General features: G+C 41.4%; 1 protein-coding gene across 3 annotated transcripts in view; it reads right to left on the bottom strand.

Moving 5' to 3' along the window:
- The window catches only part of AFF3 (ALF transcription elongation factor 3), a 564,644-nt gene that overhangs the window by 110,169 nt on the left and 432,959 nt on the right, over positions 1-21,516 (bottom strand). For all 3 annotated transcript variants that reach the window (XM_081831996.1, XM_081831995.1, XM_081831997.1), the window contains one exon: positions 11,082-11,133. In XM_081831996.1, coding sequence (XP_081688122.1) covers positions 11,082-11,133 — 52 coding nt within the window. The remainder of the gene's footprint in view (positions 1-11,081; positions 11,134-21,516) is intronic.

The following is a 21,516-nucleotide window of genomic DNA, read 5'->3' as shown; positions in this document are numbered from 1 at the left end:
GAGTCACATAAATGTTTTGATAGTTTTGTTGTAAATGCAACTTGTATTTGAATAACCAACATCTTAAGTCTGATTTTATGTTTCACTTAGACACCGTTTTTACTGTATTTGCAATATTCAAAGGTAAAAATAGGTTTGTAGGACGCCTGGGTGGCTCAGTTGTTAAGCGTCTGCCTTCGGCTCAGGTCATGATCCTGGGGTCCCGGGATTGAGTCCCACATTGGGCTCCCTGCTCGGCGGGAGGCCTGCTTCTCCCTCTCCCACTCCCCCTGCTTGTGTTCCTGCTCTCGCTGTCTCTCTCTGCCAAATAAATAAAATCTTTAAAAAAAAAAATAGGTTTGTAATGGTTAAGAGTCTTCTAATTGTACTTTGCAAACCAATTTTTTTTAACATAAAAGAAAGTTAAATCGATTCTGATTGTGTGATGTATTAGCATTTTCACCTCTCAAGAGACTACTGCCTCAGGGTTTATATGTGAAAAGTGTTTTCACATATGCGATGTAATCACATACTCTTCCTTGAACTGCTTTGGACGTTTAAGAATGAAGCCCAGGTTGAAATAAGTGGTACCCGGAGACATGTTGTTGAATCGACCTCCCCAGAGAGACAGTCTGGCTCATTTGCACTTTTCTGGTGTGGAGAGGACGGTCTGGTGGCCTGACGTTTCGGGAACTGTCTGGTCTGCTTCTTAAAGATGGTCTTCTTTCACTCAGCCCAACCTGTTGGCTGCAAATCTGGTCAGGATGGAACTGGCAAGTGCCAAGGGGTGTTGAATGACCACAAATGATTATGCTCCATGTAGAAACAACAGGCTAAGAGAGTCTCCTGAGAAAAGCTGTGCTAGGAGATAACCAGCCCCACTTGGAGAAGATTTGGGAAACACAAACAAAAATAAAACTTTCCAAGTGCATATCTGGACCAAACAGCTGAGTGACTGTAGGTAAATCCCTCACTAAATGAAACCACTCAAGCCTGGATCTGAGTGATAGCATATACTCCAAGGAGCATCCACTCTTGAATGGTTACACTTCTGAAGAAGCTACTGAAGATAAAAACCATTAAAGTCACAGGACAAAGGACTATTCCTCTGAGTTAAATAGCTATGTCCTCTGGAGGGAGAATTCCATTTCCTCTGCCAACCAGGAGCTCTGCTGGCAGCTGTATTTGAGAAGAGCATGCCTATCAACTCCTGACGCATGGCCTTTCTTCTGTTCTCCAAATGGAGAGTCTATTTTGTGGGTACTGATATCCACCATTAACAAAAACTTGGCTTAGTTTCAAAAATATAGCTCCTCTATGAATTCTTGAACTTAACAAAGCAATGATTCTCTGTTTTTGTGTTAATTGTATGTTTGCCCAAATTTAATGGATCATCTTTTAATTTTCATATAATTTTCTCATTTCCTGGATTTCTGTTCAGGGTCTTCCAACCAAAACCAGTCACATCCTACGGTCCAGGCAGGTTGGGCACAACTAAACCTACATAAATCTCAATCGGGTCCTCAGAAGAGGTCTGAGAAAATATTTTAGGAAATAGGGTTGTGGGGCTTTGTACATCTGTGCTCAGTGACATTTAAGTCAGCCGATAATTTCAATTTTGAAAATTATTGTTCATAAACATGAAACAAAAGCCATTACATTTTTGGTCATCTACTACCTATGCTCGTGCTTTTCACAAATGTGTATGAAGAGTGGCATGATTTAATAAAATTGGCCATATTAAGAGATTTTTGCATTTGCTTCTGGTGACAATGAAATTTCATTGATATATTATGATTACTTAACTAAGTTTTAGGACTGTTCTCCAAATAAAAATCTCCTGCTACACATTTGAGTCTCCACTGACTGCGACAGAAGTTTCAAATAGATGCTTACTTCATACACATGACAAAGCCTGACAGGCAGTCGTTTTCAATTTGAGTTATTGCTCTGCTTCTATATTAAAAAGAAACTAATTCATCAATATGATTAAATTGGATATTTAGCTTAGGGATAACATTAATGCAAGACTAAACATAAAAACAAACATAAACTACTCTTCCTTTTTTTCTATTTTGCTATTAAGTTTAATATATGTAATATATGCTTCTTTTTGTACGTTGAGGGCAGAGCTTTCACTGGCGTTTAAAATTTACTTTAAATGTTTGAGGCTAAATTACCGTAATGAATATTGCTAATGTGTCTTGCTTGATGTTCGGCACTTAGTAGGCATTCAAGTTGATTCTCAGAAGGACTCTTATGTAAAAATTTTTTAGCTCTTGTTTGACTACAAATAACATCTACAATACAGTTCATTTCTAATGGAGGAGGAACTTGATTTTGGAGCCTTGCCCCTCAAACCTGGTCCTGATTACTGCTTCAACTCCTGTTTATATAATTCTACACAAGTTTGGCAGGATTCAAGAGCACATACCAGGGTGTTGGCTTTTATGAATCTCCTGGGATGTGAATGTCAAGCTGACTGGATGAACTTTAGCCACAAATCCCAGACAAGCACAATGACTCTATTTATTCAGACTTGGCCACCTGAATGCAGATTGACTCTGTGGGTAATAAATTTTCACAGGCCAAGAACTCCGGCATCCACCGAGCTGATCCTGAGAAGAAAAATGCACCCAGGGAAGTGAAGCTGGGCTGCAAAAACCTCCTATGTTTTTATTCCACGTCTGCATATCATTTAGCTAATTCATTTGGTCACTGATAGACCTGCACTGCCAATGGCTTCTGAGGTTCTTTTGGAAAGCTCTGCTTTCTGTTATGCAATTGTCATATTAAAAAGGAACAAGGGAAAAAATGAACAGAGCCTCTTAAAATTGGCAATCTGCTTTCAATATTACACCCCACACTGATGTGAGTTATCCAGTGGCCTCTATGGTAAAAAGCAGAGAACCGAGTGGGGATGTTTCTGTGCCTCCCCATAAGAAACCAAAGGTGACAAAAAGCAATGATAACTGCAATTCAGCGCTTGGAGCAATTGCACCTATGATCTTGACATCTTGATGCAGTGAGGCTTTAGATTCATTCCGAGAGGGCTGGGATTCTTTTTGAGACACGGTTAGTACTTCATGCATTAAAAATAAGAACTGGCTCTTTAACTTGAAGATTTACATTAGCTACCTAGATATCTATTAAATTAATTGTGTGCTCTCCAAATATTGATTGGGGATTAAAAGGTAACTTTTCTTCATTGTAAGATGTAAATTCTGCCAGTAGGAAAATTTCCCTCTACAGATTATATCCAATCATCAGTGCCTGTAAAATTAAAATTGTCAGTTTGAGCGGATAAACCATGCTCATTTAAAGAGAAAAATGCAGTTATATAATTAAAATGAAAAGACGGCCTGATAACGTGCGGATAATGTAATTACTGGAAGCTGCAGGCACATATGTAGCCATTCAATTTGGATCCCTGCTTCTTTACTCTCCCTGAGCTTATATATTTGTCATCTCTGACACACTGTCTGCAGTTGACACTCTCTCGGCTGCTTCTTGCTGAAAGTCTTAATCATCTGTTCCTCTCTTTAAGCCTTGGCTATAATAATTTCATCTAGATATTCGCTGTGTTTGACTTCCCAAGTTTTCCCTGACTTGAGAATCAGAGCTCCTCTTTTTACCAAATTGGAAGACATGCAATATAATTAATCTCTCCAATTCCATTAAAAAAATTCCTTTAGTACTTAGTGACTTCAGGAATAGTTTTGTCTTAAATCTTCTAATTTCTTTGCATTCTTACATGAAAACATTGGCTTCTGGAATGTTAAAGCCAAGAGTTACAGAAAAGGGGATCTAAATAAATTGCTACACTATTGGTATCTTTCATTTACCCAGACAAACAAGAAGATGGATTCTCATATTATTTGTCCTAGTCCCAGTTTGAACCCCATCAAGTATGAAAATTATAAGAGCGAACATGGGAATATGCTTCCATTTTAATTATAACCCCAAACTTTCTAGGTAAACTCTGTCACAATCTCAGCTCTAGACGTTACAGTCAAAATTCTGCTATCCTTGAAAGGGAAGGCTGCGGAGAAACCCATTCTTTTGGTTTCGGAGGCTTCTGTTTGAGATAAATTCTGAACATTTGTAACTTCAACATGGCGTGGCTGTAAGCAAATTTAAGAAGTGGCTATAGACATTTCCATTGGAGATTGGATAGACCTTTCCTCCTAAATAGGTAGATTATTTGTACATTCATCTACAGCCACCTTAAGGTTTTGGGTCTTATGTTTTTGTCTTCTCTGTCAACACCTTGGATCTTTGGACAGGACTAATTTGAAAAACCATAGTGTTCAGTAAAAGAATAAAGGCAGAGCAAAAGTTATCTTTGATACTGGACAACAAAAAGCAGGAAATACTGTCAATTCAACTCAAAATTGTACCCATTCAGCAAGTATTTAGCACCACTGCTGTGACAGACACAGTCCCTGCCCTCAGGAAACTTCCAGTCTCGTTGGTAGACACAGATATTTTAAGAAGTAAACATCACACATAACTAAAAATATGATGAGACTTACGAAGAAAGGTTAAGACAATCGGGAGAAGGACTAACTGGGAGGTCTGATTTAGAGAATGGGGAGGCCCCCTGAGAAAGAAAAAGTTATGTTGCATTTCCAGGATGAGTAGGTGTTGGTCAAACCAAAAAAAAAAAAAAAAAAAAAATGAGGGAGGAGAGGCCTCTGGAGGCCCTGAGGCAGCTGAGCATGGCTTGTTAAAGGAGCTGTAAGAAAGGCCCATGTGGCTAACGTGCCATGAATGAGCTCAATGTGAAGTGAAGGGAAAGAAGGGGGTGAAGCTGGACTTAGTGTTAGTCATGCTATGGGCTCTGGATTTTATCTCAAGTGAAACGGAAAAACTATTTAAGATTTTAGACCAAGGAATGAGTTGATCTGATTTATATTTTTAAAAGATTGCCATGGGGAGATTGCATTATAGAGAGGAAGAATAGAAATATGCTAGTGTCTACTAGATTGGTTTAGACTTGTCAGGATGGAAAGAGATGAAAAGGCTAGTATTTAATTTTGGAGGTTGAATTTACAGGCCTTAGAGATAAAATTAACATTTAAGTGAGGAACAGGGAGTTGTCAAGGATGAGCTTGGTGTTTCTAGGCTTGAACAACTGGGTGTCTGGCAGGGCTACTTTTAGAAAGGGAAACAATCACAAGAAGAATGTATTTGTGTGTGGGTGGGTAAAAGATGGCAAAGACCAGAAGTCCAGTTTGGCACAAATTGAATTTGAAATGCTTATGACACATCCAAATGGAAAAGTCAAGTAGGTCTGCAGTTCAGAAGAGAGTTCTGAGCTGTGGATATAACTTTAGAAATTGTAAGCATATAAAAAATGAAGGTCATGGGAATGGAAGAGATCACCCAGACAGAGAGAGGAGAGAGGGAGGGAGAGAAAGGAAGTGGAGAACAGAAATCATGAATAAATGCTGAAAGACTCCAATATTTAAAAGTGGGCAGAAGAGGAGCAGCCAGAAAGGAGCCTAAGAAGAAACAGTCAAAAGGGCAGGAAGCAAACCAGGAGTTTAGTGTTAGACACCTCAAGAAAAGTGGGGTGATTGATAGTTTAATGCAGTAAGTCTTCTGGTAAGCCAAGAGACTGAAAAGAGCCCAGTATGTTTGGCTCTGTGGAGGTTACTTGTGACCCAATGCATAGTTCTGACAGGGAGGTGGGGCAGAAAGGAGTCAAAAGAACAAGGCCCCAAGTAACCGAGAGGAAATGGGACAGACTTGATAAAAAAAAAGCAGTGTTCTCATGTAATAGGAATAAAGGAGGGGATGAGTGAAGATAAAGATACTTGTGTACATCTGGTTATGGGAAGATGAGGGTTTCCTACTGGATGCCAGTCAGCCAGGGTATGCACTAGGATGAATAAGATACAGAATAAGATTCAGGTTGCTCACTCAAAAAGTCAGGAAGATAGAAAACAAAATCCTCCATTATCCACATATTATCAGTTCTGTGATGGAGAATACTCAGGGAGGAAACCTGTAAAATGCCATCACTAATGAACTGTTAATAAGTTATGTATATATAATGTAATTCCTAGAACAGCCATTAAAAAAGCTATATAAAGAGATACACTAAAAATATGACAGATAAATAAAAACAGAATTCTGTAGAATGTTTAAGAAACCTATAGGAAGTCAGGGAAAAGAAAACAGAAAAAGGAAAACAGAAAGAAAAGGAAAGTGACAGAAAAGCAAAAATAAAGTGACAGACTTAAGCCTTAGTATATCAGTAATTACATTAAATGCAAATGTTCTAAATACATCAATTAAAGACAGAGATTGGCAAAATAGGTAAAAAATGTGACAATAATATATTATCTGTAAGAAACTCACTTCAAATACACAGTATAGGTGGGTTGAAAGTAAAAGAATGGAAAAAGTTACATTATGTAAAACATTAATCAAAAGAAGAAAGCAGCGGCTATATCGGTATCAGATAAAGTAGGCCTCAGAGCAAAGAAAATTACCAGAGATAGAGTGAAACATCAGTGAAATAGGTAACAGAGATTAAGGAGTGCACTTATATGATGAGCACTGGGTGATGTGTGGAAGTGTTGAATCACTATATTGTACACCTGAAACTAATATAACACTGTATGTAAACTATAAAAAAAAAAAAAGTCAATCTACCAAGAAGGCACAGCAATCCTAAATGTTATGCACCAAATAACAGAGCTGTAAAATATATGAAGCAAAAACTGATAGAATGGAAAGGAGCAACAGACAAATCCACAATTATAGCTGGAGACTTCAACATTCCTCTCCCAACAATTGATAAAGCAACTAGAGAGAAAGTCAGCAAGGATCTAGAAGAACTCAACAATAATATCAACCAACAGGATCTGATCGACATTTATAGAACACTCCACCCAACTGCAGCAGAATCCACATTCTTTCAAGTGCCCATAAGACATATACCAATATAGACCAGATCTTGGGCCATAAAAAATACTTAGTAACTTTCCAAGAATTGAAATCATACAGAATGTGTTCTTTGACCATAATGGAACCAAACTAGAAATCAATACAAGTAAGATTACAGGAAATCTCCAAACATTTGGAAATGAAACCCAACCCACTTCTAAATAATCCATGCATCAAAGGGGAAGTCTCACCGAACTGAGGGACAATGAAAATACAACGTGTCAAAATTTGTGGGATGCAGCTATAGCATGCTGAAAGGAAAATGTAGATGCTTATATTATAAAAGAAGACAAACCTCAAATCAGTAATCTAAGGTCCCTGAAGAATCCAGAAAAAGAAGAGCAAAATGAACCCAAAGCAACAGAAGGAGGGAAATAATAAAGTTAAATCAATAAAATCAAAAACAGAAAAGTTGATAGAGGATATCAATGAAAAAAAAACTTGTTTTTTTTTTAAAAAAACAATGAAATTGAAAAACCTCTAGCAAGATGACAAAGACAAAAATAAGATCAGTCTCAAGATGAAATGGGATATCACCATCGACCCAGACATTAAAGGAACAATAAAAGAATAGAACTTTCTATATATAAATATGACAACTTAAATAACATGATAAACCAGTTACTTAAAGAGCACATACTGCCATAACCTACCCCATGTGAAATAACTATTCAGACAATAGAATTTGTGTTAAAAATCTCCAGACCCATGTGGTTTCACTGGAGAAATCTGACAGGTGTTTAAAGAAAAATTAACATTAACTTTATTTAATCTCTTCAAGAAAAAACAAGTGCAGGGAACATTTCTCAAGTCATTTTATAAGCCAGTAATGCCCTTCTTTTAAAACCAGACAAAGACAATACAAAAAAAAGGAACCTTCAGAACAATATTGCTCACTACCATAAAAAGACAAACGTGGTGAGGATGTGAGCAACTCCGATTCTCTTACACTCCTGATGGGAGTGTCAGTTGGTGAAACTGCTTTGGATGAAGGTTTGAGATGAGCTACTCGAACATGCATATACCCCTCGGCCCTGATTTCTACTCCTGGTCATAGACCTAATAGAAATGTTCCCATATGCTCACCAGAAGACCTGTACAAGAATATCAATGACAGTACTATTCTAATAGCCCCCAAATACCTTTGTGCCCAACGGGAGTAGAATGGGTAAGTAAATTAAGGTATACGCACATGAGGAAATATGACTGAGCAATGAAAATGAACATACTTCAATTACATGCAACATGGATGAGTCTCACAGACATAACACTGAGTGAAAGAAGCCAGAAACAAGAGCACACACTGTATGATTCCATTGATATAAAGTTCAAAAACAAGCAAAATTACTCTATGGTGTTAGAAAAACAGGAGAGTGGTTATTCTTCTGGAGGGCGGTGACTGGATGGGGATGTGGGAGACCTGAGAGGCTAGCCGTGTCTATATCTTGATCTGGGTACTGATTATTACATGGGTGTGTGTGTGCGGTTTACGAATATTCATCACACTGTATTCGTAGGTTATGTGTACTTTTCTCTATGTATGGTATATTCAGTTATAAGTTGACTAAAAAGCAAAAAACCAAAAGCCCATTGGTTCCGGTGACATGAAGATAACAGGTGAGCCCAAGTTCCAAGGAAGTGGCAGGTTTTGGGGATCTAACATTAATTCCCATTTTACAAATGGTGACCCTGGAGCAGAGAACACCTCGGGGACTTGGGCAGGGCTGCAAAGCTACTGAGTCACCAGCAGAGCAGGGATTTGAACCTAGGGAGCTTGGCTGCTGAGCCTGTGCTTACTCACTAAACTAGCCTGTCTCTTCATCCTTGAGAGCACAAAGACAATGAGGATAAAGGAAGCATTAGACAGTGTTCAAATGCATGTGAGTCTGAGGCAACTTGAGGAAGGGCAAACAGGCACAGCAACTTGAAGCTCTTGTGGATATCTTTTTGTCACAGCAAGTGACCAATATTCACAAGGACAGCCAGATGTCATGTAGGAGAAGGGTAAGGAGTTTAGTATTCTCTGTTTATTGAGGCAGGGAAATGTACAATACATTTTTGAAAGATTTTGGGTTAAGGGAAAAACTCTGATGGTATCTGGCAAAATCATTTATGTGAAACGTTTAATTATCTCCCAATGACAGAAAAATGCAGTATGTGTGTGTGTGTGTGTGTGTCTGTCTGTGTATGTGTGTGTGTCTGTGCATGTGCATAAGCTCTACTCTTCAGGGGCACAATCATATTTTGGTCTTGGAGGGAAAAAATACCATATCATTAGTCTTTTTTAAAAGCATGGAAATTATGATTTTGTGATTAGGCCAGGCTATAATTATAGGCCAAAGCAGGATAACTTAATATAATTAGTGTTAGAGCAATCACTTAAACTACTATATACAAACCACCGTCTGGAGTCTTAATTATACCACCGTATAAAAATCATTCATTCTGTCAGCTGCTCTCATTGCAAACGATGGAAAGGTGTACACACAGAGGGACCAAATGTAAGAATAAAGGATCTAACCCATATATTCTCAATACAATATTATCCATGGTCACAGATTAGAAAGCAGTAGCTAATAAAGCAAAATGATTCAACTTAAAGTTCTTACTGCCTTAGAGAATGTGTCTAGTACATCCTTGATAACTAATTTTTTTTAAAATTGAGTTTTCAGTGGAAATATTTCCTGGAAATAACTCTGGAAAATTCCTTCCAAATTAAGAAAGCTTGCTGAATGCAATACTCTGTGAATCCCTTTTCTAATATAAAGGATACACAATCTACACATCTGATATGACTTAATCCACAATGTACATATCTGAACCTCTCATTGGGAAATACATGAAGACATGATAAGCTGATAGTCACATAGATGAGGAACCAAAATTAGGAGTGAAGTCATTCTCAGCTCTGCCAAGATTGCTGTGTTATGGATATCTGACTGTCCTAGTGTGCACACCTAGAAACAAAGTCATCAGTCTCTACAAAACCCGAAGCCTGAGCAGCTTTCCTTGCTCAGTTAACCTTTCTTCACTTGGCTGCTACTCTAGTTTCAATGCGAGTTCTTTCACATCCAGGCCCTTCTTTGGTGCCTCACCTTCTTCAAGGTGAATAAACTCCTCTGTGACCTCACAGCCATATTCTGCTTAGATGCTCTTCCTGGAAATGTTCCTTTGACTTTTATTTCACCTCTGCACACTTTCTACATTATATGCGTTTGCTGGCTAGACAGCTGAATCGCCTGTATAGCACTCCATGACACCTTTGTATAAAATTCACGATTCCAAATCAACCGCATACAGTCTCCTACTGCATGTAAAAATAACTTCTGGAAAAACCTCTCTGGATTGTCTTTATACCTACCACATTTGTCCAAACTTGAAAAATTCCACACAGATAATAAGAAAAAGGAAACCGAAGTAGAGGAAAATCTATCTTTTGTGTTTTCAAACTTGCTTTAAAATACAAACATTTCCTGCAATGCAGAAGTTGAAAGTGATGAATGTTATGTGGATATTTTTCCACTTTGACTGATCAGAAAAGTATTTATAAACCCCTGACTGATGTCTTGAGCTTGTAAATCAACACCAGGGGAGAACACTTTAAGCACATTTATCATCTAAGACAAACAGCCTATTCAGAGCATGATTATTTTTTATTCATCATTTAAGTTTCACCTCTACATTTGCTTCTTCTCAATGTTAATAATATCTGTATAAGACTTCTCAATATTTAATGTTACAGCTTGCCTGTTACATGCTGACAAGTTTAGGTCACATGCTTGGTCTCTAGAAGACCAGTGAGCTTTGCCAAAAAGAAAAAAAAAAAAAAGAAAAGAAATAGAAAACAAAAAAATGGTTGATTTTGTATTGAAGTCTGATGTTAGTCGGCTTCTTTGTCAGTTCCCATTGTTGGTTTCAATGACACAAAAATCACAGCATCACAGTTTTAAAAGGGAAATTAAGCCCAAGATACTTTAGTGGACTGGCCCCATGGCATGGAAGCTCATAATTACCAGAGGGTACTCAGCATCTTAGAATACCACAATTTTGAATGTGTATGACTCAGTCAACTCCCAGGACAGCCCACTGGGTCAGTGGCGCTCTGTCACATTCAAAGACAGAAACATAAAATGAAATCTTACCTGCTCATTCTCCTCTTCATCACTACTTAGCTTAAGGTCATCTTCTAGCATTCTGAAAAAAGGAACAAAGAGGTACAGATACTTAGCAAATTCAAAATAATTCAGCACCAAACTCTCTCTATTACAGCAATGTTTCAATAATAAGTATATTTTATTTCCTGATTAATTACAAAAAAACAAAACAAAACAACAAAACCCAAAAGAAACCCTTTCCTTTTCAGTCTTTTCTTCTGATGTACTTAGGAAATAACAAACTGCCCCATAATGAAAATTAACCCTCACAACAGTCCTTCATAGGATCAGATGGGTTGCTTCAAGAATATGAGGTTGTAAACCAACAGAATCAAATAGGTGCTTTTGCTCACAGTTTGAATTCCATTTACTTGTTCAGTGTTCGGCATGTGACAGCGCTGTGCTATGTCTCCATGATTATTCATGGTAAACAATCAGAGAGCAGGTAGAACTCTGCCGACAGCAATAACACAATCAACTGGAGCTGTGAGCGGTAGCTGCTTAGGTCTCCACCAGTCAAAGATCTGGAGAAGACATCTGCCTGAAAACTCTGCTGGATGAGGAAGACCAAATGGGAGAGAACTTTCCGAAAAGACTCTGTGAAGGCAACTCCCAAGTGCCTGTTGGCTCTGTCAGGTTTGCCATGGTGGAGGCAGTGGGGAAGGATACTTTTGGGTCCATAAGAGTCCAAAGTAAAAACATACAAACAGAAATTCAAGCCCTCTTATTTCTGATGATGATAAAATTGTATTCTTAGTAGCACTGCTGAATTGTTTATAGGGTAATAGTTTTCAGGTTAATTCATTTCAAAAGAAATCTCACTCAGAAGGATACTCTGTAATGCAAATGAATGCAGGCAGAGCTGCTCTGTGGGGGTGGGGTGGGGAAGAGTCCATTTCTGATGGACCCCGGGTGCTCCAGGAACCAGTCTGAAGACCACTGAGCCCATGTGCTTGAAAGACCTCCTTGAAGTCACCTTCCAAAGACTGTCCCCTAAAATGTGCCTGGTTTCTTTAAAAGCCAATTATAGGCCCATCATCAGTATATTCCTCTGAATATTTTTATAAGTAATTTCAGTGATTTTTGGGGTGAACTTGGGGTAAAGACTTGCCAGGGCAGCATATGGACCCAGTTTTGCCCCAACTGGGCATTTGTTTGGAGAATATCACTTAACGCCCTCACCCCTGGTCCCATTGCCTGAGTTTAAGACGACAGGTTATGCTGGGCAATCTCTACGGTCCAGTCCTGCTTTAGATTCCATGAGTCTAGGGAATAAAGTCGCCCCCTCTTTCGTAAAGTAGAAAGACTCTTGTATTTGTCGTAGAGAGCACAGCTGAGATATTTCTAAGCAATTTCTGGTGTACCATGTAAGCTGTAACGATTAGGACACCAGATCTGTTTCCTCACAGGCGATGGCTAGTCTACCAGTATGGAGAAGTATCACTCTTTTAATATTTCAACCACAGGCAAACCAAGAAAGCACCAGCGAAGACTGCAGAGATATATCCCCAACTGCCCTTTGTTTCTGTTGGGTGTGTCATCCGTTTCCTTTGACCTCACAAACTCCTACCCTTAGCTTCAAAGAGAAGAGACATGGTGGTGATTTATTACAGTATTGTTTGGGAAGAACCTTCTAGGAAGGGGACTGTGTTTTCTTTGTCCTTGAGTCCCTAGTGACTAGCACAGTGACGGCACAGGATACAATACCAGTTTGTTGGCTGGGCTGGGGCGCCTTCCCCAAGCCTATTCTCCTACCAAAAGGCACAAATGCCTTTCTGATGAAAAAGCCCAGAGAAGCAGGACCGTATCTTGGCTCCACCCCTCACTCTCTCTTTAGGGGTAAACTGCAAGCTGCGATTTGGTTTCATCTCGAGGACTGCCCTGCAAGCACTGGGTGTTCCAAGTGTGGGTGGTCCTGTCAGTGGGTGGGAGGAAGGAGGGGGGAGGTACACACACAATCCTCATTAACAACCCCTTTGTTGTTGTACAGAGGTCACGTTAAGGGTGACTGGGAAGTTTCATCTTTATACGGGCGACAGCATGCACAGACTTGAAGGCCACTGTCACCCGAGCAAGAAACCCCAACATGCCCCAAAGCAAGGGATCTCAGCTTGGCTGCAACCCAGCCATGTGACTCAGTTACCACATGAGGCTGGCAACACTGAAAGGAACCACAACAGTAAGAACAGTGTGTGAGGTTCTCTTTTAAGGTGGGAAATACAGCTTATTTTGGTTTATTTGAAGCATGTGCTAAGTGTGTAAACATCACTGGGTGTTTGTTTGAATTTCATACTGTCTCTCACATCCCCTGATCCTGGGTGAGTCACACCTCTGGGCCTCGGCTTTGTCATTTCTGTATTTGCTATCATCTCTAGAAGAAAAGCAGTCAGAGGGTCCACCTTGCTTTGTGAATTTTTTATATTTAAAAAAAAATGAATTTATTGTGTTTCCGGCTGAAATCTAAAAAAACTAAGAATCAAATGTAAGAATACCTCGTATTCAGGAGAGACTTCCCGAGAAGTTATAAATCCAGTTAAACTTCCGAATCTTGAAATGGGAGGAAATGGCACTGAAACACTAAATCCAGTTCATACACATCCCACAGCAGCCCTGGGACTGTCACCGCCTCTCTGCGCCCAGTCGCCAGCAGTCACGCACCAAGGGAACGGATGCTCAAGGCCATCCGGGAACACAGTCCAGCCCTTGTGCTTTATTCTGATGGTCACGGCGGAACCCGCGCGACTCGACATTCACTGTGTTCTTGAAGCCTGGCCTAACCGACTTGAGGGGGAGGAGCCAGAGTGGATATCTGAGGTTACAGCTGAACAACAAAGCATGGTTGGAGAAGAAAAATGCAGTAATCCCACAAGATCCTAAGAAACGTCAGTGTGTGGAGGGTGGCAGGTAGACCAGAGGCTGGGGTTAGCTCCACGCAAACACACAGAGGGCACTGTGGCCATTGTGCCCCCAACTCCAATCCTACCCATTTGAGAACATTTTATCATCTATTTCCGAAAGGAATAGATTGGCATGAACAAAAAACAAAGGTTTAAACCAAAAGTAAAAGAAAATCCCAATTAAGAGTTGGTGAGGCCCACGGGCAGAGGCGGGTATCTCCAACTCCATTTGTGAAAAAAGGAAGACAAAGTCTCCGATGCTCCGAAGGGCTGGAGGCAGAGTTTGGGATGGGTCATCTGTACATCAGCACAGGGCCTGTGCTTCGGGACTGTGCTGGCTGCCCTAGCCCTACACCCCTGCATCTGAGCACCACCGGGCCTTCCTCCAGCCAGTGATGCCCACCCAGCCAGAGCCACTGCCTCTCACGTGCCCTTAGCCCTTCCCCTTCTCAGCCCCTCGGAGCCCCCCCAGGTGCCTGAACTGCTGATTGGTAGCAGCGCTCAGCATTGAACGGATGTTCATGCCAGGCCGGCTGAAAGCACTTTCTACACGTTACCTTGCTCAATCCCATGCAACTCCTCCAAGGTGGGCGCTACTGCAGCAGCAGGCAGGCCGAGGTGCTCTGGGCACGGACTGTGCAGACGGGCTGCCCAGGATGAATCCTAGCGCTACCACTCAACTAGCTGAGTGACCCGATGCCTGCCTCCACGGGTTTTCCAGAGAAATCATTACACAATCATTGGAAAGTGCTTAGCACAGAACCTGGCACAGAACAAGCATTCAATAAATGTTCGTTTTTATTAATATTCCTTTTTTTTTTTTTTTTTATCTCTGAGGGTAATGCCTTAGAGCATTTAAGGAATTTGCATGGGTAAACAGTTTGGGAGAAAAGCTCTTTCTATAAGAATGCCTTAAATCTAAGCCCTTTGCTCTGCTTTCTGGACATCCTGAAAAGAAAAGATGAGATTTTCTAGAGGTTACGGACGGGGTAATGTATTTTAGGTTATAACTGCTGCCGTGGTTGTTCGATAGGACGGGGCTTACTGCTACAGTGGACACAACGCATGCCCGTCAGCCTCAGTGCACAAGGAGATCTGCCCCGAGGGCCAGGAGGCCCCTAGCGGGACCCACTGAGTGATGACAACAGGGATGTTGAAATAAAACAGACAATAAAATGGGACTTTCTGAAGTAAGGCCAGAGAGCAGAGGTGCAGCCAGAGGTGCCAAGAAACCTGGACTCTGTGCCCGGAACACCTGACGTGCCATCACTGCTGTCAGAAGCACTCCCAGGTCGGGCCCCATGGTGACTTACCCGCGGAGTCCGAGCCAGGTAACCAAGAACTGAGACGTGAAAGGACTCAGGCAGGATTTTTTAACATGCAATTAGGTGATTAAGATTCTACCTATCTTTCCCTGGGGAACTGCGTCAGACAGCAGTTTCTTAAAATTATCGTCCCAGGCTTGTTATCACTCGCCCGGGGGAGCACCTGGGGCAAAGGTCACGAGGTTTTGAGCCATGGGCTGCAGGTCCCATGCTCTCACGCACGGAGGCGGCCTGGCGTGGACGGCTTCCAGGGGAGGGCGCGACGAGGCTTCCGAGCTCTGACGAGCGAAGCAGGCACAGACAGTTCCCTGTGAGGTCTGCCGAGGACTACCTCAGGTAGTGCAGGATGAACGGCAGCACGGCCCCCCACCAGCAGGAGCCCTGACACCTCTCGGCTACCACTACTCCTGCAGTCACATGGTAACGGAGGGGGGGCGGTGGGGGCGGGCGCACTGTCCCAGGGCCGGTTCCCTCACATGCTACGTTCAGATCAGCACTGCCACTCGGCCGTTTAAAAAATGCCTCCAAACTGTGAAGCTCTGGCACACACAACTGTCACAGAACCCAGCCACCTCATCTGGAGGTATCTGCGGGAGAGCTCGGGAAGGGGACGAATAAAGCCCTTACGACTCTAATATCTGATGACCGTAACTTTCCCACGGGTGGTATTTTTAAATTGGGCAATAGATACACTTCTGCTGTTGCCAGTCCTTACGTTTCTGAGGTACACCACTTCTCAGGGAGCATAAACAGTAGCCTCTCCTTAGCAGATGGCCAACTGCCTCTCATGCTCCCCTATTTCTTCACAGGTATTGCAAACGGGCACATTAACTACCTGCAAATGTAATGGCAGTCATTTCACAGAGCAGTGGTTTTTAATTAATAGGATTTCCCCGGAATTACTTGCCCTTTGGGGTCCTTAACAGATCTGAATCCTTTAGCCCTTTAGGGTTCATTTCATTTTGCTTGATCTTAATGGCTTTTAAAAAATCTGACTTTTAGTTGGGCTGTTTGATTTTCAGATTTGCTTCTATAGCTGGTGCTACGACTGTCTACACCTATTTGAGATTTAAAGCCAAAGACAAATGTTTATGACTCCCCATTAAATATATTTATATATGCAAATATCTATTCTAGCAATTAGCTGTGCACGACAGCCTACTCGTTATGCAAGTGCACCCCTCTGCAGGTACACCCCAAGCCATCATTTCTACTGCTCAGAACATGGGAAGGAAGTTATAAACCAGCTTTCATTCTGTCTGAAGTCCACTGCTCTGTCAGGGTCATTGCTACCATCTGCCTGGGCTTATTTTCACAAACAGGTAAGTACTTTCCTCTCTGCATTTGTTCAGAAGAATTTAGCTCCTGCCCCTTCAGTCAACCGGGAGCCAGGAAGGCTAGGATAGGCTTGCACTGGGGGTTGGTGATTTAGTGCATCCAAAGCACAAATGAAGTAACTTAGTCCGGAAGCAAATAGAGAAATCAGGAGTAAGACAAAGGGGGTGGTCTAGATGACCTACGAGTTTTCAGCTCTGATGTTTTCCTATCCATCTTTTGAAACAATGGTGGTTCATAGGGAGATGGGTGTTTGCTCACACGTATCTCCTTCCTGAACTTCCTCTTCCGGGGACTGTTCCGGTTGTCAGTGAAATCGACAAATAATCTGATTCTGCCACGTTCATCCTGTGGTGGAGGATGAAGGTGCACTGTAGCTCTTCTATTTATGACCTTATTTTCTCTTAGGGCCAGTAAGTTCCAATGGTCATTTTTTCCCACTTACAAGCTGAGTGCACCTGCTACCTTCTACACAGGCCTGTCTTCCCTGGGGGCCAGCATCTCATTTCCTACCATTTAAGACTCTCGCAAAACACCAGTCTCATTTAGAAGACCTGCTAAACCCTGGTGAGATATGAGATGAATGTGTGCCTTTGAAATCTCAATCGAGCAACTGCCTTTCCCAATAGGACCCGTATCTATTACATTAATATAGAATAAATGGAAATCAAAGGAAACTGAAAACCAACACTAATTAAAAAAAAATATAGTCAGTGGTACTAGAGTGTGGGGTGGATGAGTTCTGGAGACCAGGCGGCTCGGGAAAAGCTGCAAGGAGGAGGGAGTACCTGAAGGGCTTCAAAGTCCTAGAGGAGGCAGATGATGTCAGGGACCTCTATCCTGCCCCACAGAGGAAGGTTGACAGCCAAGCACAGAGTGCTTGGGAATGGAGGTAGTTTATTTCCCTTACTCTCATGGTATTATACACATAGTTCAGAACTCCCCAAATAGCATAAGGTATACAATGAAATGTCTCCCTCCTGGCCTTCTTTCTACCCTCTTACTTCCTACTCTCATCCCCCAAAGTCACCCCTGTCTGTAGCTTCTTCTATATTATTTCAGAATTTCTTTATGCATTAATAAGCAAACATAAATACAGATCCATCAGGGTAAGTACATGACATTAAAGAACAACTATAGTGGTGGACAAATATTATGTTAACTGGACTCTAATTATCTGGCTGTGGCAGGCAGCTTCTAAGATGCTCCCAATGATCCCGCCTCCTGGTATTTATGTCCTTGTGTACTCCCCTCCCCTGAGTGTGGCTGCACCTAGTGACTGGCTTCTAGTAAACAGAGGAGGGCAAAAGTGATAGGATGTTATTTGCCAGTTTAGGTGACCTCTGCTTGCTGGCATGCATACTCTTATACTCTTCTTGCCAGCCTGCTTGGATGGAAAAAGGCTGCCATGTTGTGAGCTGCATATGGAGAAATTCCCGTGGCAGGGAACTGGGGGGGCGGGGGACCTCTGCCAACAGCCAAGGAGGAAGTAAGGTCCTCAGCCCAGCCACCCAGGAAGAACTGAATCTTGCCAAAAACCACACGAGTGAGCTTGCAAGTGGGTCTCTCCCCAGGTAAGGCTTGAGATGACTACAACCCACCCACACCTTGCTGCCTTGTGAGAGACCCTTAGCCAGAGGACCCAGGTGAGCCATGCTCAGATTCCTGATGGACAGAAACTATAGAGTAATAAATGCTGTTTGAAGCCACTAAGTTTTGAGGTAATTCGTTGGGCTGTGAGTAATTCATATGCTAGTGGATGATATTAAATATTTAGTGTGTCCCTTTTCAAGATCATTCTCAGCTGCTTGAGCTAAAAGCATTAGTAGCCATTATTCAAGCCGTCCAACAGAAGTATAATTTGGGCCTAAAAGGTAATTAAAAAGTTCTAAAAGCCATGTTAAAAGAGGTAAAAAGAAACAAGTAAAACCAACTTTAGTAGTATGTTTTGCTTACGCCAACATATCATTCAACATGATAATATACACATTTCAAATGCTCACTGGCCACATGTGGCTGGCTAGTGGCTCCTATATTGGACAATGCAGGCTCATACTTTTTGTAGAAGGTGAGGGGTGTTCAAATCTCCTGGAGGTTTTGTGTTTTTCCCATCTCCACTCAGCCTTCAGCCCCCCATTTGCTTCTTTCAGATGTCAATCTTCTCTAACACCTCCTGCTTTTAACAGGGTACACTGAACAAGTCTGTGACAGCAAAGATCCCACTAACTTAGTGTGTGCAGGAGCTGAGGGAGGAGAAAGGGAAGGCTTTGGTCAGCATCACTGCAAACGCGTACCCCCACTGACTATCCTTCACGGAGACTGGGATCCCAGAGGCCCATTTTGTGCCAGTTAAATGTTTTAATGACCCATCTTTGCTTCTAATTCTGATGAAGCTAATTACACATGGCATGACACTCCACAATGTACATGGAAGCTGGCTTCACACAAGAGCTGGAAGGCAGAAACCTGCACCGAGCTGCAGGTGGCCCACAAGAGGGCTATGCTCAGTGCAACGTGTTTAGGAGCCACGGCCTAGTTTGAAAGCAGAACAGTGGGCTGCCTTGCAAATACACCTGTCAGAGGCTGACTGGGCAAGGGAACTCTGTACACTTGTTGCTCTGACTTCTCTCTTACCCGCTTCTCTTGCATATAGTAAAGACACAACTCACAAAAGCTGTTTTTTTTTTTTTTTTTTTTGAAGTTGTGTATTTTTAAAAGTGTGCTGGTTGTTTTTTTCACTTGGAATTGCAATTCTACCTAGGGATGCTGAGTGGCCCAGAGGGAACTCTCCAAATGGAATGCTGGGCCCGTTTTCCTTGAACATCCCATGGAGGGAAAGCACCCAGAAGGATGTGAAGTGCCACACAGAGTTCGTGTGACCATGAAAATATGAAAATGCTCCATCTTTTCCATTTAGGGCAGTGCAGTCCACTGTTATAAAGGAGCATTCTCTGAACACATTAGACTTTAAAATTGCTTCCTCCAGAAAGCAGTATAGGAGAAGAGGGCTGTAGGTACTCTGTCATTTCTATCAAAAAGCATCCAAGGCTTTAGAAATAGCACTTTGATAGGGAATGCTTTCTGCTCAAAGACAGTTTAAAATTCCTATCCTTGTTTGTTACAAGGAGTTCTAGAAAAGTAGTTCCTGAACTTGATGTTCTCGCTATTAGAGGATTCAGTTTCTGAGCAAATTCAAGTACGGCTCGTGAAAGAATAAGATCCTTTTCCAAGCAGACACCAGAAGAGAGGTCCAAGGACCCTGACTGGGAACATAAAGTTTTCTCGGCTGCATGGATCCGATGATGGGCATTTCTTTACTTAATTCTCTCTGAAGGGGAATTTATACCTAACCAGAGGGGATATGAGATATTACATATATGGCTCATGTTTGTGATGTTGGATATTAATTGGTTGTCAATAAATTAGTAAGCTGGTTGCCTATTCTGTTTGTTAACTAATGGTTGGCTTATTTAATTGATAATTTTGACAGTAAGAATGCACTGAACCTAAATGGGTCAGGCATCCACTAGGTTAAGATTTGTTCTTTGGTTCATGATACCAGTTTTTGCATTTTTGTGGCTATTGTTATTAATAAGTTAATTGCTGAAAGAGTCCCTAATTGAGAGATGTATTTGAACTGATAAACTGTTAGGATTAGAAAAGAGAACCAAGCACAACCTTCTAATTAGCAAATGCATGCCCTTTAAGCTACACCAACTTTACATGTTCCCTGCGAATGGCATAATGCAGTGGTTTCTAAACTTTACTGCACATCGGTATCACTTGGGATCTTTGAAAAATACTGATGCCTAGCTCCCACCCCACCCCCCATATTCTGATGTAACAGGGGTATGATCTGGGGATCCATGGTTTTAAAAGCCTCCCAGGTGATTTTGATTTACAGCAAAGTTTAGGAACCCCTATATAACACAGAACTGGACAAAGAGTCAGAAGAGCTGCATGCCTTCAACAGTTTTGGACCTAAACTCTGAAGTTTTAGTTTACCCGTTAATAAAATGGATGATAGGGGTGCCTGGGTGGCTCAGTCAGTTAAGCATCTGTCTGTGGCTCAGGTCATAATCCCGGGGTTCTGAGATCAAGCCCCACATTGGGCTCCCTGTTCAGCGGGGAGTCTGCTTCTCCCTCTCCCTCTGCCCCTCACCACCCCCAGCTCATGCTCTCTCTCTCTCACTCACTCTCTCTCTCTTAAATAAATAAATAAAATAAAAAAAAATGGGATGATAGTTGATTCAAATGAGCCAATAAAGGTAAAAGCACACTGGAAATTGCAAAGCCTTATAGGGGCTTCTCAGCAATGGGGTTAGCATTATCTTAGGTGCTTTAAAAAATATTGGTTCATTTTGCACAGTGAGGGAAACCATCAACACAATGACAAGGCAACCTACTGAATGGGAGAAGATATTTGTAAATGACATATCTGATAAGGAGTTAATATCCAAAATATATAAAGAACTTTTACAACTCAGCAACAAAATACAAATAATCCAATTAAAAAATGAGCAGAAGACCTGAATAGACATTTTTTCAAAGACACACAAAGGGCCACCAGACGCATGAAAAGATACTCAACATCACTAATCATCAGGGAAATGCAAATCAAAACCAAAATGAGATATCACTTTATACTTGTCAGAATGGCTAGAATCAAAAAACACAAGAAATAATAAGTGTTGGCAAGGATGTAGAGAAAAAGGAACCCTCATGTACTGTTGGTGGGAATGCAAATTGGTGCAGCAACTGTGGAAAACAGTATGGAGGTTACTCAAAAAATTAAAAATAGAATTAGCATATGATCTAGTAACTTCACTACTGGCTATTTGCCCAAAGAAAATGAAAACACTAATT

The sequence above is a fragment of the Leptonychotes weddellii genome, chromosome 10 (genome assembly GCF_054177405.1).
Source record: "Leptonychotes weddellii isolate Sample4059 chromosome 10, ASM5417740v2, whole genome shotgun sequence".
Taxonomy (NCBI): domain Eukaryota; kingdom Metazoa; phylum Chordata; class Mammalia; order Carnivora; family Phocidae; genus Leptonychotes; species Leptonychotes weddellii.
This window is presented reverse-complemented; position numbering and strand designations above follow the sequence as displayed.